This window comes from Aspergillus nomiae, assembly GCF_001204775.2.
Source record: "Aspergillus nomiae NRRL 13137 chromosome Unknown contig00042, whole genome shotgun sequence".
Lineage (NCBI taxonomy): Eukaryota > Fungi > Ascomycota > Eurotiomycetes > Eurotiales > Aspergillaceae > Aspergillus > Aspergillus nomiae.
In genome coordinates this window covers 55,537-79,327 of record NW_015378097.1, presented here as the reverse complement: position 1 = coordinate 79,327, position 23,791 = coordinate 55,537, and the positions used below count along the sequence as shown (strand labels likewise).

At 48.7% G+C, this 23,791-nt stretch overlaps 9 protein-coding genes across 9 annotated transcripts; 4 read left to right on the top strand and 5 right to left on the bottom strand.

Annotated features, from left to right (window-relative positions):
• Positions 1–665: 665 nt before the first annotated feature.
• On the top strand, positions 666–4,714 carry ANOM_002604 (uncharacterized protein; the record flags this gene model as incomplete). The annotated part of the gene is made up of 5 exons (XM_015547861.1): positions 666–781; positions 847–1,634; positions 1,689–2,141; positions 3,574–4,085; positions 4,172–4,714. 5 exons carry the CDS (start codon positions 666–668, stop codon positions 4,712–4,714), a joined length of 2,412 nt encoding a protein of 803 aa, XP_015409839.1.
• On the bottom strand, positions 2,772–3,221 carry ANOM_002605 (elongin C; the record flags this gene model as incomplete). Its single annotated transcript, XM_015547862.1, has 2 exons — positions 3,048–3,221; positions 2,772–2,959 (listed from the first exon to the last, which is right to left on the bottom strand). Exons 1-2 carry the CDS (start codon positions 3,169–3,171, stop codon positions 2,772–2,774), a joined length of 312 nt encoding a protein of 103 aa, XP_015409838.1. The 5' UTR covers positions 3,172–3,221.
• Positions 4,715–4,820: 106 nt separating the features above from the next.
• ANOM_002603 (E1 ubiquitin-activating protein ubaB) lies at positions 4,821–7,635 on the bottom strand. The gene is made up of 9 exons (XM_015547860.1): positions 7,545–7,635; positions 7,300–7,470; positions 6,923–7,159; positions 6,734–6,858; positions 6,617–6,681; positions 6,045–6,557; positions 5,874–5,986; positions 5,476–5,819; positions 4,821–5,407 (listed from the first exon to the last, which is right to left on the bottom strand). Exons 1-9 carry the CDS (start codon positions 7,602–7,604, stop codon positions 5,134–5,136), a joined length of 1,902 nt encoding a protein of 633 aa, XP_015409832.1. The 5' UTR covers positions 7,605–7,635; the 3' UTR covers positions 4,821–5,133.
• Positions 7,636–9,421: 1,786 nt separating this feature from the next.
• Positions 9,422–10,887, top strand: ANOM_002602 (queuosine 5'-phosphate N-glycosylase/hydrolase; the record flags this gene model as incomplete). The annotated part of the gene is made up of 4 exons (XM_015547859.1): positions 9,422–9,839; positions 9,912–10,066; positions 10,129–10,360; positions 10,442–10,887. 4 exons carry the CDS (start codon positions 9,422–9,424, stop codon positions 10,885–10,887), a joined length of 1,251 nt encoding a protein of 416 aa, XP_015409833.1.
• An 814-nt stretch (positions 10,888–11,701) lies between these two features.
• Positions 11,702–12,446, top strand: ANOM_002601 (uncharacterized protein; the record flags this gene model as incomplete). Its single annotated transcript, XM_015547858.1, has 3 exons — positions 11,702–12,075; positions 12,146–12,306; positions 12,358–12,446. The coding sequence occupies 3 exons, from the start codon at positions 11,702–11,704 to the stop codon at positions 12,444–12,446; spliced, it is 624 nt and encodes a 207-aa protein (XP_015409834.1).
• A 299-nt stretch (positions 12,447–12,745) lies between these two features.
• ANOM_002600 (uncharacterized protein) lies at positions 12,746–14,189 on the bottom strand (the record flags this gene model as incomplete). The annotated part of the gene is made up of 2 exons (XM_015547857.1): positions 12,746–13,928; positions 14,005–14,189. The coding sequence occupies 2 exons, from the start codon at positions 14,187–14,189 to the stop codon at positions 12,746–12,748; spliced, it is 1,368 nt and encodes a 455-aa protein (XP_015409835.1).
• Positions 14,190–14,430: 241 nt separating this feature from the next.
• cyp5 (putative peptidyl-prolyl cis-trans isomerase) lies at positions 14,431–15,238 on the top strand (the record flags this gene model as incomplete). Its single annotated transcript, XM_015547856.1, has 3 exons — positions 14,431–14,442; positions 14,517–14,582; positions 14,675–15,238. 3 exons carry the CDS (start codon positions 14,431–14,433, stop codon positions 15,236–15,238), a joined length of 642 nt encoding a protein of 213 aa, XP_015409840.1.
• A 760-nt stretch (positions 15,239–15,998) lies between these two features.
• On the bottom strand, positions 15,999–17,458 carry zpr1 (zinc finger-containing protein ZPR1; the record flags this gene model as incomplete). The annotated part of the gene is made up of 2 exons (XM_015547855.1): positions 15,999–17,264; positions 17,321–17,458. 2 exons carry the CDS (start codon positions 17,456–17,458, stop codon positions 15,999–16,001), a joined length of 1,404 nt encoding a protein of 467 aa, XP_015409841.1.
• Positions 17,459–20,391: 2,933 nt separating this feature from the next.
• ANOM_002597 (TIP120 domain-containing protein) lies at positions 20,392–23,609 on the bottom strand (the record flags this gene model as incomplete). Its single annotated transcript, XM_015547854.1, has 3 exons — positions 20,392–20,808; positions 20,861–21,199; positions 21,255–23,609. The coding sequence occupies 3 exons, from the start codon at positions 23,607–23,609 to the stop codon at positions 20,392–20,394; spliced, it is 3,111 nt and encodes a 1,036-aa protein (XP_015409845.1).
• Positions 23,610–23,791: the final 182 nt, after the last annotated feature.

Sequence of the window (23,791 nt, the reverse complement as noted above, 5' to 3'; positions counted from 1 at the left end):
GATAATCTTTCCTCTTGTGAATGACATGTTTTGGATCGTTCTTCCAGTCTTTCTATATGACATCGTATTCCAAGTAGTAGGACATGTCGACCGCTAGGTCAAGGTGAAGATATGGTTCTGGTTTTCTTGGGAAATGCACCCTCAGAGAATGGAGTCTTGAAGGAAACTAAAGATGGATTTTTAGTTATGTTTATATCTAAATAAAGCGAGGGTGTAAAATGAGAATTGTCTATACCCGACTTAACCTCTGATGATATTTAACTGAGTCAGTTCACATTTTGTGTTATGTACATCTGCATAAGGGTGTCCAGAGACAATTAGATGTGATGAGCAGCTTCCAGAGGCAACCTTTAAGAATTTCTAGGACCGTCTGGTATTGTTTGGAGGAGGAACCGAAAGTGTGTGGTGAAAGGGGAACAATACTAACAACTTCCCCGCGCTACGAAAGTGGAACTGAAAATTAACTCTGATAAGCTCGCGTCACCCGAGATTTTTTATCGCCAATCGGTCTCCGGAAATTTACCTTGACCACTCACTTGGTCTCTTGAGCTCTAGATTTCTTCCTTACGCCTCGACCGGTCTCCACCTGATGCAGGGTCCTTGAAGCTTTTTTCATCTTCCATTGACGGTTTCTACTTACACCCGTGGCTACTATAAGCACCACAATGGCCGACACAGACGAAGCCGCCATTCACCTTCCGTCGCATGACTCCGCGACACACATCGACACGGACTTGTCCGATGAGACGCAGGACTTTCGCATGCTAAGCAATCTTTCCTTGTCAGTATTGCTGGTTCCTAGCCCACACGTATTATGGTTATATCATGGACTGACTTGGAGAATAGCCTCGCAGATACGTCGCAAGCTACTCTCCCCAAACGCGGTGAGAAGGACTTCGAACCGAACCCAACCCTGTACCAAGCCGATATCCTAGATGCCTCACGTCAGGCTATGCACAATGCCCTTGCGCATCCGCGGTTACACAATCCAAAGAACCAGATCATTGGCATCTACGCGCCCGATGGACCTGCTCCGCCTCGATCATTAGCGACGCCAAAAACACTAGACACCATTGCAGAGAATGATACCCCAGCACAGACCGCCGAGGCAGAGGAAAGTCAGTCTAAAAAGCCTGCAGGCACTGGGGCAAACGTCCATCCGGATTCCTGCGTCTACGTAACGAACCCGAAGGGACAGTTTTTCAAGAACATGGGGCGCGCGGATCGGTGGGGTCGGATCTGGCTTCTGCCAGAGGAAGCTTTGTATATGCTTGAGCGAGGCAGTCTGGATGTTAGGTGGCCGCAGTCAGCAACGGGATGTGAGGATGATGGTGAGACGGAGGACTCTGGGATCCCGATGAGCTTGCAGGCTGCGTATGCGTGTTTCATTGGACATGGGGGGTTGACGATCGATCGGTTTTCTGTTTACTCCGGATTGAGGAGGTTGGGTTACACACTTATCCGAGCTCCTGGGTGGTACGATGAGGCGGAGGAAGAGTTCGAGGACCCAGAATCAACCAAGCGACAAGGTCCGGGTCTGGCGGGAATCTATGGGCGATTTATGAATTGGCTGCATAGCTCTACTACCACGGCTGTAGGGCCTGTTGCTGGCCTTGGGATCCATCGCAATTACAGTGAGTCAGGCTAAAATTGTCTCTGTAACGTGGTTCCGTTCTAACGCTATACAGATGATATCTACCGCAAGCTTTCGATAATTCCTTTCTACGATCCTACAACTCCTTTATCCCAAGCCCCGCAGACGAAACCGCCATTCCGCGTTGTATTCTATGTCTACAAGCCATCTACTCCATTCCGCAAATCTGCCCCTCCTGCACCGGACTTCAGAGTTGCTGTCGTCAATGCTCGCACGCAAACTACGGTGCCAACGTTAGCTCAACTCGGCACCCTCCTTGAGAGCACACCCTTGGATCCGCCAAAAGGCGAGAAGATGGAAAGAATGCTCTACATGCGACTCCGACATGGATACCGGAACGTTGTCTTGGCGGTTGTCGACCAAGGCGTTGTAAGCTACCTCCGGGTCGCCGATGCAGCGTTTGGAAAGGAAAAACTATATAATAGACCTGCTCCTTCCGGGAACAAACGGGGTGCGAATCCTCGCAACCCCCGGCCGAAGCCCAAGGGTCGGTGATGCCAAACGTCATTGGCAATGATTCTGGTTTATAAGTACACAACATACCAAGAAAGTTTCCAGATTTATACGGCGCTACCCGGACCATGAGGCGACAGCACAGCCATTTTTATTCTGGGTCCACACTAATCTTGGCTGCCATGAAGTATGGTACGAAACAGAGATGTCTCCCCAGGAATAAGGTCTCGATCTCCATGGCGAAGAAGGATGAGGACCTAGTAGAAGGAGGGAGAATTGACGTCATCTGCCATCATCTTTAGGACGTCCGTCTATGATGAAGATCGGACGTAGATGCTCAGATGGCGTGCAGTATTCATAGGGAACGAACAAGGGCGTGGGTTTCCATACCAGAACATGATGTATTGTGTTCATGTCATACCTTTTACCCTCCATAGCCGTCAGGAAACGATATTCTAGTAGTGTCAACCGGGACAAACCCATATATACACGAGGCCCAACGCCATGCGCACTATCCTACCCACGATCAAACTCCGCCCGTAAAAAAAATAATTGAAATAAATAAATCATCCAGATCATAACGCAGAAAGGGTATGTCGCCTAAAGCCTGGTCAGCACAGCACCCAATAAGATCTAGATTATCCCTGACATACGGAGGTAAAAATCATGTATCCAGGTAATCCGCCGCCATCAACAACTCTAGACACAACTCCGCCGGAATTTCCATATCTGGAACATTTGACTGGTTCTTATTCTTCTCGTTATAGCAAAAGTACTCGCAGACTTTCTCGAGAACGATTCCGCTGATATTCTCTAGTGTGCAGCGACCTGTCAATGCTTCGGCAAATTTACCTAAATAACGAACTCACAGTAAGCACACTGAATCCCAGAAGATAGCACAGCGAGGACGGATTAACAAGAGGCAACAGGGAAAACGAACTAGAAGGATCCAGCATCCGACGTATCGTCCCAGAGACACAGGCCGCGCTGCGCGGAAGGACAAATTCAAACCCATCACCCGAGACCAAAGTCACGAACTCTGAGTCGGCGGCTGAAGAAGCCATTTTCCCGTTAAGGTTGTCAGAGCGGAGGTGATATGGGGAGGAGATGGTGACAGCTGGATTTGATCAACGGTGGACGCGGGACAGGACAAGAGAGATAAGAGACGCGGCGATGTCGTGACGGAAGTTTTAACTTTCTCCACGTGGTCTGTGCGGAAGCTTTCCGATGAACTGCTTTCTTAGTCTATTTTAATTTCAATGTCCGGCTTTATATACTTCATCTGGCATGTGTGCTTCTTGCATGGTTTGTTGAGTTGATTGCTTTCTTCTTGGTACGGTTGAAAGGGTTGGAGGCTTTCTTGGTTTTCTTTCTTGTTTTCATTTCAATCGCTTTGAGTGTTCACATACATTCAGACTCAATAATCAACAACTGCCTTTCATCTCTATACATCTAACTCAATCGAGACGTGGCCGGGCTTGAAAAAGCACAATCAACCAGAATGCAAACAATACGACTCAGCATGCGCTGCGCAGCAATGCCAACATCGCACCTCCCCTCTCTAGGCCGCCAATTCAATAGGCGCATATTGAACACAGCTCTCTCCCCAGCCTGCAATGCCCCGCCAGTGTCACAAAGACGATCTCTCTCATCCCAGTCACCCAGCACCTCAGCACGCCTCACCGGCCGTACCTGCATGATCACAGGCGGGACATCAGGCATTGGATTCGCCATCGCAAACCGATTTCTCCAAGAGGGCGCAGAGCGCGTCATTCTCGTCGGACGATCGTACGAGCGGCTCCTCAAAGCCGCCGCCAGCCTCCAAGTCCATGGTGAAGGTGCCCAGAACCAAGAAGCGGCTGATGACACAGCATCAAAGTCGCAGGGGACTCTGGTCGAAACGTCGGATAGAATAAGTCTCCTTGTGGGCGATGTATCGGAGGCTGGATCGTGGCTACGTGAGCTGGAGAAGGCGATGGTATGTTGTGGTTACATTTCTCACTTTGTTATTTTTTGGCTTTGTTATTGTCTTCGAACGATGGTTTGGCTGACAAAGGATCCTAGCAACCAGTCGACATCCTAATCAACGCAGCTGGGATCTCCCACTCCAATATTCTTCCCAAGATGTCTCCCGAAGATATCTCACAAACCCTCCGGACAAACCTTGAAGGCGCGATCTTGGCATCCCGCGCGCTTCTCCGTGCGTCTCTCCGCAACAGGGTAAAAAGCCGTTCCGGCGAGACCCGACCTGCATCTAAATGTATCATAAACATCTCATCATTACTAGCGCTGAAAGGCGGAACCGGCGCAGTCCCATACGCCGCTTCCAAAGCTGGGCTTCTCGGCCTCACCAGGTCGTTAACAGTCGAGGCGGCTGGTTCTCTGCGCAATGTGGTCGTGCGGTCGAATGCGATTGTGCCGGGCTATATTGAGACGCCGATGATTGCGGACTTTAGCGAGGGGCAGAATGAGAGGTTGAAGGAGAGCATTCCGCTAGGTCGGTTTGGGGCACCGGAGGAGATTGCGGATGCGGCGGTGTTTCTGGCAGGCAATGAGTATGCGAATAATTGCGTCATTAATTTGGATGGGGGCTTGAGTGCCGTCTAATCTACTGTATTATGTCTGGGGTTGGTTGTGTGTATATATGATGAGGACGTCAGTGAGGGCCGTTAGAATGCTAGTCCCTCTCAGGCTTTAGTGCAGTGTAGGATAATCTCAATTATGATAACAAGTAAATTCATCGACTCATCTGTGTATCTTTGTTGGAACGCCACGCCGAAGTATGCACATTATGACTTCGGTCAAACTAAAAAGTACCAACGGTAATCCCTTCGTCCAATCTATTCGGAGCAAACGCATGATATGTTACAGTAGATAGAAGGGGATAGAAGTAAAAAGAAGATATCTCTGGTGATCCGCCCAAAACTCAAGAAACAACCAATGTGTGAGAGGAAAACATTGCATAGGGAAATATGTCGGAGGTTGAGTGGAGATAATTGGCCTCCATGTGCCTCTGTTTTGTTCGTTCAGTCGTCAATCAGAATTGCACCTCCTTCCGTCTCATCTAAGACGATAGGATTCGATCCATCGCCGTCAGCGACAGAGATACTAGCCACGCGCTTTGAACGGTCTTCACCGTTAGTAAGGCCGGCTTCCTCGGCATTACGCTTGCGCTTGTTCGGATCTGAAGTGCCATTAACGTGCTCGCTAACGGTAGGCGTAGGTGCCTGTGGTTTCCGGGGAATTTCAGGGACCTTGACTAAAGTGATTGGCTTTTGTTCTGGTGCCGACGACTCGGGCCTATTTAATTGTCAGTAATCTATTCAATTAAGTCGGTTGACTTCAGAGGTAGATAGCCGGAGGCTTACTTCTCAGTCATGACAACTAGTTCAAGGTTCACACGCGGTTGCTCGTCCTCCTCGTCTATGATTGTGATGAGGCTTTCATTGCTCACACCCAGTTCCGATAACTTTTTAGTCAAATTGTCTTCCAGGTCGGGGTCATAAATTGTGCCCAACTCGTTGCTGACTGAAAGCTCTTCACCATACCCTAGCTGCGAGCGGAGGATATCCTGCACCAAGTCGTTGATTGTGGCCTGCTCCGGGTTAATCTTTACCCTGGCCTGGGCGACCGAGCAAACAGGGCAGTTGGGGTTGGGTGGCTTCAAAGAATCGGAATTAATTGCACGGGCACCTGATCGTTCGAGAAAGATCTATTTTGGACGAGTTAAATCGAGGCCACATGACTCAAGGCAAAAGATACCTACCATTTTGGCATGTCCGTAGTCATCCTTCAAGACCTTGAATGCCTGTAGGACACATAGGCCAGCAGTCATAGCGTTTGTGGTCGCGATTGCTGGTATAATATTACCAGCCATTTCTGCTCACAGTCAGCAAAACCTGGGTCTGTCACAGCGTCCCATTGCTAAAGCACTTACGTTTTGTATCGAACTTTGATTTAGGCTCAATCCCGAATATTGTTGCTCGCAGGTTAGCACTGGCGGTGACAAAGTCTAGTGTATCCACATCGTCCTTATCAAACACCAGGATGGGCTTGACGTCATTCTTTGTGGTGTCTAGCAGTGTCTTCAGCCGTTTGCTCAGTCGATCCAAGCTGTGATACATATCAGTCAAAAGAATCACCACTGGAGGAACGAGGAATAAGTCGAACCTATCCTTAAAAACGACCAAGTCCTCGGCCAAAGTCCAGACTTTTTGATCGTTACTAGAAATAGTAGGCTCAATTGACGAAGCATCTCCCTGTATCTTCTCAAAGTCCAGGGGCTCCGGGGCCTTGCGGGTCTTCCACATATCCTCCATACCGCGTAGTCGGTCTATGTCCTCCTTGAAAACCTTTGTAAATACCTTGTGAGCGAATTCGGGGGAGCCCATTGATTCGCGGATTTCTTTGAGAGCCTGTGCCTCTTTTCGTAGATTCGCAATTTCTTCCGCTGGGCAGAGTTAGCAATCTTTGCCCAAGGCTGGGTGGAAATTCATCAATATGACTCACCATTACTGGCATCTTCAGTACTATCCAATTCTGGCGTCTCGTCCTCACTTGTCCCAAAAAGCTCGCTAGACCTGCTTAGTGTATATCTTGCCGAGTATACCCTCTCCAATAACTTACGGGAAAAGATAGCTTTTCGCCCAGACAATACAATGAATAGGTTGGCTCGGGGTACTGCGGATGGTGCACACGGGGAATGACTTGGGGACTTCCTTTGAGTTGCAATCGTAGCATTCCGTTTGGCCCTGTCGGCGGTCAATTAAACCCAGCAGACTCATGTGGACGCAGTGGGCCGCCCCCATATCCTACCTTCTTGATGACCTGAACCTGACCGTTAAATCCGGTAGTTCCGCTTTCGATCAGTGGCACATCAGCAGCTAGGCACATCCTGTTGACATGGCGACGCGCGTCCAGATTGTCAAGCGCATTGAAGACCACGTCGAAATTCGCGAACCAATCCACGTTGAACCGGCTGTCCTTGATGTTCGCATGGTAGGCTTCGAGCTTTGCGCTTGGTTGAAACTTCTGGGCAACTTCCTTCGCGACCTGTGTTCAGGAAAAGACATTCGTCAGATTCTCTTCGTCCTGAGATAATGAAAGGTGCCGGAAGGGTATCAGGGTGGGACGTTGCGCAGGTGACGCCACGGGCGGGGCATAAAGGGTGGACGGTTCAGTGTGTGACGCACCAATGCCTTTGATTTTTTAATGTGTTCAAAGCGAAAGAGGAACTGACGATTCAAATTGCTCAGGTCGATGGTATCAAGATCGATGATGTGGATTTCGCCAAAGCCAGAGAGCAAGAGGTTCTTCAGCAGCTCGCAGCCGATCCCACCAGCGCCCACAAGGAGTACGCGCGACTAGAGAGAATGACATGAATCAGCTTCTGAGATAGAAACGAGCACAACCACAGGGTCAGAAGTATTATACATACCTCCTTTAAGCGTCTGGACAAGGTCCCGAGCGAGCGCTTGGAGTAGGTGTCTCGCGGCATGATTGAGGGCGCGAGAGCAATGTGAAGGTGGAATGAGTGGCAGCTGAGGTCAGAACAGGGCGACAGTCATCGCCAAATGAGAGAGGATTCAGCAAGGAACAGTGAACAGAGCGACGCTGCAGGGGACAGCAGAAATGAGCGAAAGTCCAGGACCGGATGATTGATTTCGGGAAATGCGAAATGCGTCGGAGAAGCACCGCGCTTTAATTAGTCCCGAATTGGGGGCCTGGAATGAGCAATGACGACACCGCTGTCCAGAACACGAGACTTCCTATTCCTTCTTATATTTTTGTTATTTTTTCCCTTCTCCCTTTTAATGAGTAAGGAAAAGCTAGTCATGCATAATAGTGGTTCTACTAAAAGTCTCGGACAGCGGATGCGATCGCACGATTGGACCCTAGAGCAATCAAGCTGAATTGAATTTATTGGTCATCCTCTTTTTATGCGGTGTTCTTGATCACATCAGGCTAGTCCCACTTATTGGCCATCCAGCTTCCCACATTCAACCAGAACGTACAGTAGCTTTCCTACTAGAAAAAGTACATTCAATGATATTTGGGGTGGGAGAAATGTGTACATACATGCATTGCAGAAAGTCGTCCCTTTATATGAACAATTTGGTCAGTCTAACTGGGGAATTGATTCCCTGCTGTTCAAATCACACATATTGGACCGAGTGACTGCAGCTAGTCATGAATTCATTGAAGAGTTCTATCTACCATAGTACTTATTTGTAACACAATTTACCATTATAGCATGTCCTCAAAGGTCAAACATGGCGTTGGGAATAAATTCATGTTTCGGTCCTGCACGAAGAGTACAACGAGGATATTATTAGAAGGCCCTATCAATGATCAGATTATTTGTAATGACTTCTTTCTTGACTCCTACAATTCTCCAAGGCAATCTTGTTTGCCGGACCAAGCGTCCGCACTCCGGCCCATACTGTGTAGTAGGCGGATCCAATGCAAGCCCCCAAAAAGAGACCATGAAGTGGAAGATCGCTCATACTCCCCAGTATTATTAACCATACTTTGGTTAGCCTACCCTCATAAAGCAAAGAAAAGATAGGATGGAGGTGCCCGTGATTATCTGATAATATAGTAGTTGACTCTCTCTAAGACGTGGAAGATTTTCAATGCAATCATAGTAATACCATAGTAAGTGTACATATCTTAGTGGGGAGTCGTTGCTTGTTGCCTGTCCCAATTTTCCACCTTTTTATACCTCTGGTACTTGGATTCAGGTTCATTGGTGAGGAGCCAATCGCAATGTCTCTTGGGCTGACTAACCAGGGCCTTATCGACTTGAACCAAAAAAGAAAAAAGAACCAATGGTCTTAGATGAGATCCATTCCTTTTGTTGAGGCAAGGGTCAATGAAATTTTTTTTGGTTCCATGACATTGTGCGTAAATGAAAGGGGATTTTGGGACCCATTTTTAAATGTCCAAAAAGCAACCAAATTCAAAGGTGTCTATGGGTCCTTATCAAATTAACAAAACTTGACTCGCTATTCTTGCCCAACCGATCGTCCACCAAAGTAACCAGACTTTTTGCCTGATCGTCGCTTTTGGTTCAAGGTTCAAAGGAGTACAAACGGTCGTGGGGAATTCGGTGCGCTAATACTGTCGGTCTTTGTTCCCTCCTTTTCTTTTTTTTCTGTATCAATTATACCTGATTTCCTGCCATTTCCCTTCTCGATCTCTTTGTCTATTTCTCTTTGACTCTTACCCCTCTTAAAAGTAAATTTTGGGGTTTCTTGGATAGTTCTTCCCGGTTTATATCAAGAACCGGAGCACAAGGGAACCCGCACCACTATGTCGGACGACGAAGCAGATCCCGAATTGCTCGCTCTTTTACGCAAGTCCCTCGGGCTAGGAGGAGGGGCAGCAAACCCGGGCGCAGCAGAGACAAAAGTTTTGGAGAATTCGCAGTACGTCTTCGACAATGCTATTGATGTCGCATTGAACCCAGCCAAGACCAAAGAGGCCGCCGAAACCATCTGGCGTTTGATGCAGAAAAAGGAATATTCCACGCAGACATGGTCGGAGCATGAATTACATCCCAAGACCAAGGATGAAAGCACCGTGGACTTCATTTTCACCATGGATTTACTAAACTTCAGTTTTTGGTCGGAGCGCCCGGAGGAGAAACGCTTCGCTATCGAATATCGCGGCAGGAAGTGGACCGGGTACTGGAGCTTAGTGGCTGCGTTGCAGAGGGCTTTGGATGAGGGTAGGTTCTGCATATTTATTAGGATCCAATCCGTAATCTGTTTCGGTGCGCTGTAGATGCTAAGACTTGCAGAGATCCCCATTACAAGCCCCTACTTTTGGGTGAATGAAGACGAATGTTCTGAGTCTCTACTCAAGCATGTGTTTCGATCGGTAACTGCCGAGGAGATTCCTCTCCTGCAAGAGCGTCTCCAGTGCCTGCGGGAAGCGGGTCGAGTCTTGTGCGAAGTATGCCCAGCAGCTCCTGAATATCAGTAGCCTATGTATGTTCTAACAACCTATCTATCTAGGATTTTGAGGGTAGTTTTGTCAACTGTATCTATAACGCCAACTACTCAGCTGCGTCCCTCGTAAACCTTATGGCTGAGAGTTTCCCCTGCTTCCGGGATGAAACCAGCTTTCAGGGACGGAGGGTTCGGCTCTATAAACGCGCGCAGATCTTAGTTGCGGACCTATGGGCCTGCTTCAACGGCGAGGGCCTTGGCGAATTCCACGATATTAACAAGATCACAATGTTTGCAGGTGCGTTCCATCCCTTGATTACCTTCATTAGCCATAATTTCTCAAGTTTTGACGGAAGAAGTCAAGCTAACTATGATCCAGATTACCGAATCCCCCAAATACTAAACCAACTCGGTTGCCTTATGTATTCTCCACCTCTGGAAAGCCATATTCGCGACCTCAAACCAATTCCCAGTGGCTCTACTTGGGAGGTTGAACTGCGCGCGACCAGCATCTGGTGCGTTGAATTGATTAGACGAGAGATTGAGAAGAACCATCCAGACGCGAAGCCCAAGATAAAGCCTACACAGCCTAACGGGCATGTGGCCAGTGTGGATCGCCGCCAAAGCCTCACCACCTTGGCATTAGAAGAACAAAGGAAGTGCACTACACAAAAACACATTACACAAACCAGCCCTGCTAAGCCCGCATCGTCGGGCGTCAATGCAATCTTGATAGATTTCTTTCTGTATGACACCATGAAAGAGTTAGAAAGAGACGGAAAGGAGCAGATTCCCCATCATCGCACAAGGAGTATTTGGTATTAAAGGTTAGAAAACCTTTTGCTTTGCCTGTTGATTTTTTGGTCAATATACCCTTGGCCACTACTGTTAGGGAATTGATGTCTTTGCTTTCTGTGCTTTTCTTTTGCTGTTTGGGGGTTTGCATAGACATCGATACCATTTCTTCTCTGTTTTTCTGTGCTGGCAGCAGCGATGTCTTTTTGGATACCACCACTTTCAGATCTGGACGGCCATCCAGAGCTCATGACCTATGACCTACACATAAACTTCCTTATAGAAATGCCATCTGTCCCTCAGGAGACATGTCGCATATAATCCGACCACTTCTAACCGCCCAACCGTATTAAATTCACGCATCCTTTTAATTTCTTTCCAGAGGTATACTGGAAGCGTCTATTTCTCAAATCCATCTACTTCACCGGTCCTTCATGGGGCACAGCACTCCGACATTTCATTTCCCCTATTGGAAAATTGCTCAGTGCGCCCCGTTTGAAGAAGACATAAAGACGTAAAATTGCGATTTCCAAAATAAACATCTCTCGTTGAAGATGCAGAGAGAGAGCAGCCGTTTAACCGGTCGCCCAGCGCCCCAGCCAAGCCTGACAAAGATAGAAGAAATGAAATGAATAGCATCTCATTCGATACCACTACGAGTCTCTCCCGACGCACTATACAATAACAAAGACATGCACGGCATAAACTTAGATCAGAAAAATTCTCCTACTTGGCGCCGGGGAAGAACTTATATCAACCTCCATCCCCAACTTTCGCTCACTTACAAGCTACTCCCATCTTCTCTCCCCAGCACCATACTCCGCAGGCCCAACAACCAGCAAAGATGTACCGGACCTTAATCCTCCTTCTCGCCACCTACCTGGTAGCCTTAGCCACCAGCCAAACCCTGACCCCAGGAAACACACTCGCGAACCCAGACACGGGCGCAGTGCTCCCTCGACCCGGCTTCCAAATACTACCCAGGAAGGCCCCCCCAAAAAATCCGCCTCCCAAATCACCCCTGCAGCAGGAATGCAAAGACGTCAAGGTCAAAACAGGACCCTTAGTTTCTAAAGGAAGCCTGGAACAGCAGCTCTTGACGGCATCCTGCCGCATCCCAGGATCACAGAAAACCCAGTACTCGGAGCTGAGCCTGGACCGTTGTCTTGGGTGGCACAAGAACAGCGACGGCGGCGGAAGATTTGTCGCGATGAAGCAGTACGTATACTACACTGACCTCTGTTCACCCATAGCATATTGTTGCGAGTGATAGGCTAACGAATGCTAGTGGCGGAGGACTTTCGAAGGCAGGAGGGGAGTGCTCGACTTGTCGGTATCTCAATTCTAACCCTAATCTGCTATGCTATTGTGCGAAAGTGCGTCAGGATGAGATGACCTATATGAACCCGGCTACGGCCACGTGGACAGGTGCCGTCATGTATAACTTGTGTAAGTGGTCTGTGTGATTGATATGGGCTATTTTCTGATTGAGAGATATAGTTGAGGTGCTCCAAGGCGGGAAGTTTTTGATAGAAATCAATGAGAAGGGGGTTCTTTCATGCCATGGGATAGCCGGGGAGTCCAAATAATGACCCTAGAAACTGTCAACAGTTTTAAAAGAGCCCTACAAAGATGGTGTTTTAAATAGAGGCTTGAGCGTGAGGTAGGGGAATGGAACGATATCAAGGTTTTCATATAGATTAATACATAAGACTGTTTGGGTATAGACTCTATCATACATAATAGCAAGTTTTGGTGATACATGGGGTAAAAATGAGGCATTGGCAATGAAGAAAACCAAAACACGATGGAAAAGTAAGGAAACAAGAACGACACTCGCCTTTAGTAACTCCTATCCTCCAGACCCGTTACCCGGAAGAAGTATATATCAGACAGGCAAGGGGCCGAAATGCTGCGCTGCAGTCTTTTGAACCTGCTCAATTCGTGCCAGGACTGTTGCCTTCCACTCAATATAGTCTTCCTTGCGATCGTCGCTTAACCAATCAACACGATCCTGCATCATGGTCCCAAGACCCGGTAGAAGGCCCTTTCTTGAGGAGTGTTTGGCCAGCGAGCGACCCGATTTCGTTGTCTTTTGCCGTTTGGTGCCTTTAGCCCGTTCTTCATCCTCGCCGTAGCCGTCCTCATCCGAAAGATATGCATCGTCCCCGTCCAGTTCTCCAGCCTGCGGGATGTTTTCAAACCATTCCTTTCCATTGGCCCAGCGTTGTTGCATTATCACTGCGATCCACTGGTCGACATCCTCACGATGTCGTCTCTCAGTAGAAGGGAGACCAATGCTCACTAATGCAGTCTGGCGCATCTCAGAAAAGGTCTTCTTGTCGAGCTTCTTAGTTTCCCCTTCCTCTTCGGATAAGGAGCTTCGTCTGCGGGCGAGAGCCAAAAAATACACGGCTACCACTAGAGCATTGACAACCTCTTTATAATCTTCATCGTTCTCTTTATCCTTCACAATCAGGATAGGCTCCACGAACTCTAGGGTTTCTTCGTCGAAATCATCCTCATCCTGGGCGGAAGCCCGTGAAATGAAATATAGGATGGATGATACACCCGCAAAAATATGAGGTGGTAGGGTTCTCGAAATGGGAGGCCGGGACCATGTACTCGTTCGTGGAGCTGGTGTAGATAACGTTTTACACACGCTCCGAATAGATGTCATCACCCAGGCAGGTGCATCGGGAATAATTGTAGAGCCAGGAAGGCCATCAGAGCGAACTTTGGGCTTTTGGGGCGTCTGGGAGCGCGATTCGCTTCCTTGTTGTGTGATTGAATTCTTTAATGGCGTGGGTTTGCCCGTAGTGTTTTGGAGTTTACGCGGCGTTCCTGCTGTCTTCAAAGGTGTCCGAGTATGCTTCGAATTTTTCGTAGGGGTCGACGAAGCGGATCCGGTGCGTGAAGGGGTTTCTGAGGTAGAGCTGCTTCCTGCACGCTTTACTCCAGCTACACTATTCGAAAGGGAGCGATCAAGGAATGCATAGAGCTTCTTGTAAGCACGCGGAGGACATGGCGGATGCCCCATCAAAGGGGGGAGTTTAAGGGCCCGAGCTAACCTAGACACAACCAGCTAGTCAGTGTACCAATTAACCAGAATATGGTGCAGCGACAGGGATAGGACGCTAAACACACCGGCGGCAAGCGATCTCGGCGCAAGCATAAGGGCGTGCGATTTCTTCCTCGGGCCTTAGGCTAGTAGAAAAGCTGCGAGATTGCGCGACAAGAGATAAGGCCAAACTGCGGAGCTCTTGAGGCAGGTCATCGGCGTGGGTCGGCAGTAGGGTACCCAATGCTTGTTCAACAGGTCTGTTATTCATTCTGGACGTGAGTACAACCTCAAATGATCGTACAATCGGAGCGTCGACGCCTTGAATGTCCGTGTATTTTTTCGTTATCTAAAGGCGCGTTGTTATCGGCGTCCGTCATGTGACCGTGTATTCAATTAGATACGTACTACGTAAATGCGGCGAAAAAGTCCGAGCTCCACCCATTGTTTCGCTGTCGCCAGTTTCCCGTCATCCTATTCTCTCATCCATAGTTCACTCATTTCTCAGAGTCATGTCGGTCACTGTGAGTTCATTATAACGCCTCGAATTCCCATACCCCCTCCGGGACATCGACTAACGAGTAGGAATACCTACCAGCTCCATACGACCCAAGGCGACCTGAAAGTCGAGCTCTTCTGTGAGGCAGTGCCGAAGACAGTAGAGGTATGTAATATCTTGCGCCTCTACGCGAACTCACTTTTCACCTCACAACTTTGTTTCGCCCTGGACCTGTATACTGACGCTAAACCGAGTAGAATTTCCTCGCCCTTTGCGCATGCGGCGCATACAACAACACGCCCTTCCACCGTCTAATCCCCGGCTTCATGATTCAAGGAGGCGATATTTCTCTAGGACCAGCAGCACATCAATCGCAAGACAGCACCAAACCCATGCTTCCCTTCGACGACATCCCGAAAGGCGGCACATCGATCAATCACCCTGGCGCATTGGACCAGGAAATCCACATCCCCGCTCTTCGGCACAATACGCGCGGAATTCTCTCAATGGCAGCGCGCCCCGTCAAAGATAGGACAGCTCCCGGATCCCAGGGTGCAATGGGGGCTACGATTAACGGAAGTCAGTTCTTCATTACGTTTGCCGCTGCCCCGCATTTGGACGGAAATAGCACCGTCTTCGGGAAGGTGTTGAACTTGACGGCACAAGATGAGGGTGGTGATGTGTTGAGCAAGTTGGAGAAGGCGAATGCGAAGGTGGACAAGAAGGGGAGGGTTGTGCAGCCGAAAGAGGGCGAGGAGTCGGAGTATGAGGCACTGCGCATTAACAGGGTCACGATACATGCGAATCCACTTGCGAAGTGAGAACGGGCTTCACTAGAAGAGTATGCAGGTTTGAGTGCGATATATCACGCGATTTTCGAGCACCAAACAAATCCCCCGAATCAAGGCGCCAGGGCCGTGATACACAAAACCTGACATTGAGGAAATGACTTCACCAGATATGCTGTTCTGGATAGGGAATCTTTGGCCGGTTTTACGCGCTGTCGGGGACCATTGGTATTGTTGGAGTCCATTCCACTTTATTAAGCCCATTCCAGTCGAAGAGTTGCAGACAACCAACTCGGGTGTGGTCTGCAGGAGCCATTGCCTTATAACACTACTTAGGACGTGATTATCGAGGTATTTCTAATATGTAGCACAACGTTGCATAATGGAAGATGTGATCCAATGGCAAAATATCTAGGAGCCATGGGCACAGAAGTGCTATTATTTCCCACTGAAGTGGATTACTCAACAGCATGGCATGGAATCAGACACAGTTTTCAATGAAAATCGGAATCAGTGTTACTTCTAGCTTTTGTATACCACCCAGGAGAACCATGATTATATTCCAAACAAACAAAGTGATATAAACCCCGACACTACACCTTGTAAACAAACCACAACGTCATCGGATATCAAGAGCGCGAAATGGGGCATAGTGGTCTTGGATGACAACTATGCATGCATGCATAAAACGTATGAAAAACAGCCTGAAAAGAATAATCATGCACATCGTGAGGAAATGAACATCATCTACAGAAAAAGTAAGTCATGAGGCAAACAACTTAATACAGGTCAATTATGACTTCTGCTCGGCGCTCTCTTCCTTTTTCTCTGCATCCTCTTCATAACCTTCGAGCTTCATGTCCTTAAGGCCCAGCTCTTCTTCCTCTTCCTCAGTGCGGGTGTAATCTTCGGAGGTGATCTGAGGATCGACAGCAGGGGCACACAAGTCCTGAACGTAACTGTTGGCCATGGGATCTTCGAGGGTGATGACAAACTTCATGTCTCCGTTGATAGCAGCATCGAGACGAGAGAAGAAGCGAGTCCACTTCTCTTTGGTCTCGGATGCCATGCTGTCTCCTCCAGCGCCGCTCGCATCATCTATGTCGAAGATCTGACCGTGCAGTTGGTCGCGGATCTCGGTGAGCAGACCCTCAACAGTAGTGAAACGTCCGCCCAAGGTACCAGGCTGAACAGTGACTTCCAACTCTTCACTGTGCAGAGCGCAGGTGTCGGACTTGAGGATATCACGCGAGAGGTCGACTTCATTCTCGACACTAAGGGTGATGCGCTTGCCTTTCTCTGGAACCTCACCACCAGTCTTAACTTCGCTAGTACGGTATCCGCAGTGCTCGCAAGATGTACTCCAGATAATGACCTCCTTAAAGTATGGGATGTTCACCTTCTTCATGTTGACAAAGCCAGGCTTTGTGCAGCCTGGGCACTCGGTAGGCAGACTGTAAACCTGACCATCGACAATCTCAGAATCATCGAATTCGCCGGGTCCCTCATGCTGTACAGCATTGGGGTCCGCGGAAATTCCAAGCTCCTCATTCTGCTCGTGCGTACGAGGATAATCGCGACGCTTGTAGTTGTTTCCACTGTCGTTGATGGAAGGCGCGATCCACGAGTTACCAGTGGGGTCATCCAGGGAGACGGCGAAAGGGAAGCCCTCTCGGTTCAGAATCTTCTGAAGGTTCTCGATAATCGGTACAAGGGCATCGTGAAGTTCAGGTGCCTGGGCCTTGCGCAGGGGTTGCTCGCTAGAGAGCGACTCGTAAATCTTCTGGATCACTCCTTCGACAGTCGTAAACTGACTCTCGCCCTTGGGCATCTCGATTCCCAGAGATTCCACCTTGAAGATTGAAACATCGCTTCGAACAACCTGGCGCTGGAGGTCATTTTCATCCTGGACGGTAAGTGTGTATTTGGCTCCCTTCTCTTGAATCTGCCCGGCGGATTTGACAGAGTTGTCCTTGAAATGACAATGGGGGCATTCGAAGGATTCAAGGATAATGTCGCGGAAGTAAGGTACTCGGAGGAGGAGCAGCCTTGTGGTTCCCTGAAGCCGAGTTAGTTGCGCTGCTACAGCACTCATGTTCCAGCTGGTAAACGTACGTTCTCATGGCAGTTCATACAAAGACTTTCCAAGGACATCACACCGGTATCCTCATTTCTCTCGACCAAGTCACCAGGCTTCTGGAACTGTGACTCGACGGGAGCTTCTTGCTGGACTGGCTTATCTTCTACCGACATTTTGAAGGATGGGTATAGAGAGGGTTCTGTGATACAAGGAAAACAAGATAAGAGGGTATCGAAATCTATAACGCGCAAATGAGCGGAAGAATCCACAAATATATTCAACAATCTCTGCACCCAATGATGTCCAAGGAAAGTAAAAATTTCGCCAGCGAGCGCGGGAACGTTCCTTGACTTTCCACTATTGCTGTGGCGGGGCACAATTTTTTTGGAGGGGCAGATGGCATTAGTCAGCCCGATGGATATTTTATGTCACCGTTGTATGGAGTCAAACAATACCCCACATATGATGCTCTTAAATGAAAAGATCCAGGCTCAGGCTACAACATGGTAGAAACTTGAATTGGGCTCATGGAGAAAGTATCTCTAATCTATGGACCAATAAACTCACACAGGCCTACTTCGCACCAGCCCTCATAGGATGGAACCAGTTACCTACCAGTAGCTTCGTAAGAGAATCTATAATGGCAGTTAGCTGTGTTCAATACAGATGGGTGTGAAATACTTATAAGAAAAAAGGGGCCGTTTCCTCGCAAGGAAACGGCGGTTCACAGGCCACCACCAAACCCGCTATGGTTCGGCTCGCCAACGCAAGGCTTACGACAGGCCACTTGCGCAAACACCTGTCCCGGGGTCTGATGACGCTTTGTATTGCAGAGCATCAGTATACTCTCTTCGTTACTCATCAATCCTACCCGTGGATGCTTGCAACCGCATGGTAAGCGGCCATGTTCAGAGATATGTCACCGAAGAAGCCACACAGACAAGCCTAAGCTTTGATCCTCACTCTTGAGAGGTCCTGCAATATGCTCCACGTTGTACACACCCTAGCATGGCGCCCCAGCGTTCAACCAACCAAACGAATGGGTAGAGATTTGATTTTTGCAACGGGGAGGAGAGCAACATGTACTGTCCCTGAAGTTTTCAGCGTTCCGTTCCCAGGACACGGCCAGCGTCGAAAGAGGTCATGCCATCGTGCCCGATTCGGCAGAAGTTGAACAGCAGAGAATGGTAGAGCCTGAAAACGCAGATGCGACATCAATAGTACCTCGCGCTCTTTATGCAGAGAGATCGAATGCACGAAACCCTTCCAGAAAGTTTCCAGTCGGACTTGGATCTAAAATCTCCATCTCCCACCTGCTTTTCCAATTTGTCATTTGTATCGATCAGAAGACATCCCCGTGTCGCAAAGCCAAATTACCGAAGCTATTGCCTCGAAAAAACTCTCGTGTGTGGTACAGTATCCCCAGGGACAAGCTTTTGTTTCCTCTCCGCGTTTGTAGACTTGGAGGGCTTGGAAGAAGCGGACAAACAGCATCCATAAAAACCGCTTCCTTCCTCCCAAAAGAGAGGGACAGCAAATAGGACATTGCCATGATTGTCGGCGCCCATCAATCTATTTGCAACCTACATTGCAAAGAGATGGCTAACACGGCCGATCGGGATCTCCGATGGAGCGCAAATCAAATGGCGGGTGCCGTGACTTGGGATTTGCTAGCCCTTGAAAAGACAGTAAAGACTAGAAACGAGGAGTTGGAGAGGAGGTACAAGTTGCCCAGGCACCTTGATGTTGGAAACACGTACACGACGAATGACAGAGGAACAGGAAAGAGTGACGGTAACTGCCTGGCCATGCAGGACTATTATCCATCAGGAACCAATCCATAGCGGAACGGGACAACGAGCCAGATGGCACCATTATGATCGCATGGATCACAACAGTTGACCAAGGATCACTCCGCGCAGTTGCCAGAAGAACCTCGCTACAACCTAATCCGCTGGAGAAACCTGGGTTCCTTCCGCAGAGATCAAATTGGTGCCGACGAGTGGATTCTTCAGGCAAACTGACTTCATGACCGTGTGTAGGCAAATGATCTAAAGACCAAATTGTTGTGTTCAACAGGAGCAGCTGATGATGCATAATATATCCCACAGCAGTTGAGAGCGCCCCCCATGGTATTCCTGCGCAGCCATCGTGATTATCGTAAAGACAACTCCGAATAAAGATGCCCGACGTGTTTCACCTGCTCTCTCCCCAAGATTTTCTAGCACCAGGGTATAGACAAACCATCCTCTATGATCAGCATGAAACGCCCAGCATTGGAAAACCGACGCGCGCCCTTTTCAGGAGCTTGAAACGCATGGTAGCCCGTCTTTAGCGCCTATGATAGGCTCTGGACATCGGGTGCCCATGTGACACATCCGCCATGCGAGACCGTGAAACTTGTGCCATAATGGCATTTTATACCGACTTGGTCAACATTAGGGTCAGATTCCCAACTTTCGTCACATCCGCTAGACCAGTAAGGCAGCAAATGAAGAGACAAAGGTTGAGAAGCTAGGGAGGGAATAAGATCTGTACAAATGTAGTCTTTTCAGACCAAGAGGAGACCTTCGACAAACTGGAATGTCTATGAAAGTACAACAACACATCTTCGAAGACAGAGGGTCTAATAGGGATATTATGAATAGAAGTCCTGCTGACTGAGATTCCGAGAAGGAGAAGCATCGCGGACGCAGCGTAAAGTGGTTTGAGGCAATTGATGTCGGCGAACTGCAATAGTTGGAGAGGTAACCAAAACATCGAGATTTGAGTAGTACGCTAAAGGTTGAATACACGCGACGCGTGTACACGTGACCTATACGCGGTCTGGAATTCACCTAGGCACCGGATTTCGAATTAGTTTCTACGTTAGACTCTCCTGCGCAAATGCTAGTGTGGGGTAAATATTTCTTTATTTTCTTTACTTGTAATTTTTAATGACCTGTGGACCACCAGAATTATGAGCCGCGAGCACTCGGGTTTCCACCACTTCTTATTCTTACCGGAGATCATTTTAAGCTCCATCACAATGTTTCCTATACTTTTGACCTGATTTGGCCAAAAAGATGCTCCTAGCATGATCACTTGTTGACGGCAATGTACTGGTCTAAAATTCCGTATCAAGGCTCTTCAACTGTGACGAGAATGTCTTTCGAACCCACTCCATGTAGGCCTTCCATTTGTGGTGCTCACCGGACGTCTCGGCATTGGGAAACGCCTTGCTCAGCTCTCGGGTAATCTTCAGAACACCCATTGATGCTTCCTGTGCTTTTTCAAGTTCTTGTTTCACGGCATTATCCTTTGGTTTAAAGGACAGCACGACGCTGTAACGCTCTGATAGAGCATCCAGAGACCTCTGCGTCTCCTCCGGGGCAAGGGTGATTAGTTTGGAAGTCATAAGGTTGCAGATTGTGCGAATATCCTGCTCATCATCAATTCCGGCTAATATGCGTTCGAAGAATTCAGAGACATGCGACAAAGAGAAAGTCGTGTCTAAGGAGGCATAAAGCGTTTCGTAGGCACTCTGTTTCTATTATCAGAATATGCATGAAACAAAGTAGGTCCGTTTTACTCACCTTCCGCAGCTCAAGACCGTCATCAACTCTATGCTTGAATGGACCCATTTGCACTTCACGGATCAACTCTGGTTTGATCTGTGTGTCACCGAACACGGCAGGTAAAAGTTCGTTAAGGTGAGGGAGGATGATATCCATCTTGTTATGAATAGCAGAGTTCAGGGTTGTCAGGGCAAGTCGGTGATTTCCCAAGTCACGATCACTGAGCATGTTGACCAAAAGTGGAACGATTAACGGTCTCAATACATCGTTGTAGGTATCTCTTGAGTCTGACAGGGTATAACGGAATGCAGAGATCACCACCCCACGAATTGTTGGGTCCGAATTAGAGAGGCATTCCTATAAAGTTGACATTAGCAGTTGTAACCACTGAAAAAGGGGTGATGAATAATACCTGGAAATGCGGTATGTAAGCTATAGGATCAATCAGTGCTAGTCGACCAACACACTCGGCGCCAACGGCTCGGTTGTCTTCTTCTTCAGAGACATTGAGAAGAGCCTGCCATAGCTTGAGTGCCGAGGGAGCAACATCTGGGCGAACAATCTCGGGATGCTGAAGCAGTTCTTTTACCGAGTGAAGAAGCAGGTAGCTTTGATGATTGGACTTTTCTAGTCCACTCATGATAGTGGGCAGATAAGTTTTCACATCACCCGCGGCTGCATTTCCTAGAGCAGTGGCAGCAGCCAGGCGAACTTTGTCAGACTTCGAATCGAAGTGAGTCATGAATAGCTCCGGTGTCAGCGAGCACTCATGGCCCATTCGTAGGCCGATTTCTCCGATGATTGCGAGCGCGAGACATTTGCGTTGGGCGTCTTGTGCAGTTTGCAACTCTTTGAGGAAATCATCCATCTTGACGCCTAGCTTGGATCCGCCGTGGACTAAGAGCGTTCCAATAGCCCTTCCAACAACAGATGTGTCGCCGTTGATGCCTACATCACGCAAAAGCTTCTTCATCAAAACTGCACCGGCACCTTCTTCTCCAACAACCTTAACGAGAAGAAGCAACGCCTTCAGAACAGTACCAACAAGTGAGGAGAGGACGATTGAGCAAAGAGCGGAAACCAAAGCCTCATTTACGAGAAGTTCCGCGTTTCCGGGAATCATTTTCGCAAGGATGATGAGGGCAGGGGCGAGGAAGTGGAAATCTTCAGCGTTGATAAGAGGCAACAAACAATCCTCTAGTTCCTTCATAGTCTTCCCATCAAAATGTACTCTGGTCTTGGAATTCATAGCTAAACTGCGTAGAGCCTCTAAGCTGGCACCTCGAAGTACTCGATCTGACTTACGTAGCTGAGCCCCAAGTTCGGTGGTGACTTCGCTGACCCACGCCGCAGTAACATCTGCCTTCCTATCACACAGGACAGCAACGTCGTCAACAGCACGTACAGCTGAAAGTCGCGTAGTTTCATTCTTCAGGCGGTCTACCAACACGGCAAGCCCCTTTGACCGTCGGTCCAGCGAGATGAAAGCCGAACCTTTCTCTCCCGATGTTCGTGCCAGGAGAACCCCAAACACATGAATGGCACGTTGGCGTACTTCCAGGTCGGCACTTGTGTCGGTAATGCGACTATGAACAACATCATACAGCTTTTCTAATTGTGCTGCAAGATCCTGCGATGCAACAGACACCCGGGGTGGAGTGAGAGCTTTCACTATCTGCTCGACAGCCCCGAGCGCTTCGCTACTCACCTTGTAGTTTCTGTCATTGACGGCACCAATGACTCCGGGGATCAATGCGATTAAGAAAGGCAAAAGGGCATCAGACGTGTGTGTTTCCGCAACTGCAGCAATGAGACTTAGAGTTTCGATCTGGAGAGTGCCTGCACTGGCTGTAGCTCCAGCTGGTGCGGATGAGGTTCCCGCCGGAGACGATGACTTGAGAACATCGGCTATCGGGTCTTCAATTTGTTGGAGATGATCAGCTAAGCCACCATACCGAACGAGTGCTAAATTCTTAAGCAATACAATGATAGCTTGCTTTAGCGGTATAGAAGCTTGTTTCCACATCTTTACCAAGCTCTGCACGACGAGGGGCACCGAGCGCGCCAGATCAGCCTGGGGGCCAGATTTCGGTGATGATGGAGCAATAACGGGCGTGCCCACCGCAGACGAGGTGCCGATGCTTGGTTCAAAGTCGATCATACTTGCGTCGCTATCCTGCCTCCTTCTCTTCCTCGAGTTCTTCGATCCTCCCACCGATTCGAGGAAGCCATTTGATGTGATTATCATGACATCTTCACCTGTCTTACGGACGAGGGCAGTCATTGTCGAAACCACCTCCAGCTTCACGCTTTCTTCTCTTTCTTTGCCGAAGCGGGCAATAAGGGCAGGCGCGATTTGCTGGTACAAGGAAGAGTCGTCCAACGCACGACCCCGCCCGTACGTCGAGATGACGGTGAAAAGCAGCTTCGCAGCACACCGGCGCACCTTCCAGCTCATGTCATCAACGTCACTATAGCCACCTTCCTCCTCGAAATCTTCGAATTCATCGTCATCCAAATCAGGTTCCTCCGTCCCGTCGTCCTCGGAGCCATCATCTTGAGTACCACCCATTTCCTCATCTTCCTCCATCTCAGCGACATTCGGATCGTATTTGAGGAATCTAAGGGCGGATTTGATCGTATTCTGTAGGTAAGGCTGCATCTTCTGGCCGCAGGAGCTTATCAAGGCTTCTAGCGTCACCAAGGCGGTCTCGCGGAGCTCATCCGCTTGGGGATCATGTTCGTCATCCTGGGAATAAGACGACATCACAAGCGTTTCGTAGCAGTCCGGGAAATAGAACAGATGTTGTGTTAGTAGAAAGTTAATCTAAGAGTTGGCTATTCGTTTAAAGGGAACGCTAGTATGTTGTAAATCAACACCCAAAGCTAATCAGTTGACGTGAGGCGGAGCTGGACAAGAGAGCTCTGGCCGATAAAGAGACCCCGCGC

What these genes read in the sequence shown, in the direction of transcription:
- ANOM_002603 (XM_015547860.1), bottom strand. Translation starts at nt 7,604, where the DNA reads ATGCCGCGAGACACCTACTCCAAGCGCTCGCTCGGGACCTTGTCCAGA. An exon ending in TGTCCAGACGCTTAAAGGAG is followed by an intron (nt 7,471 to 7,544) that starts GTATGTATAATA and finishes CATTCTCTCTAG; the next exon opens with TCGCGCGTACTCCTTGTGGG. An exon ending in CTAGTTGTCATGACTGAGAA is followed by an intron (nt 5,408 to 5,475) that starts GTAAGCCTCCGG and finishes ACAATTAAATAG; the next exon opens with GCCCGAGTCGTCGGCACCAG.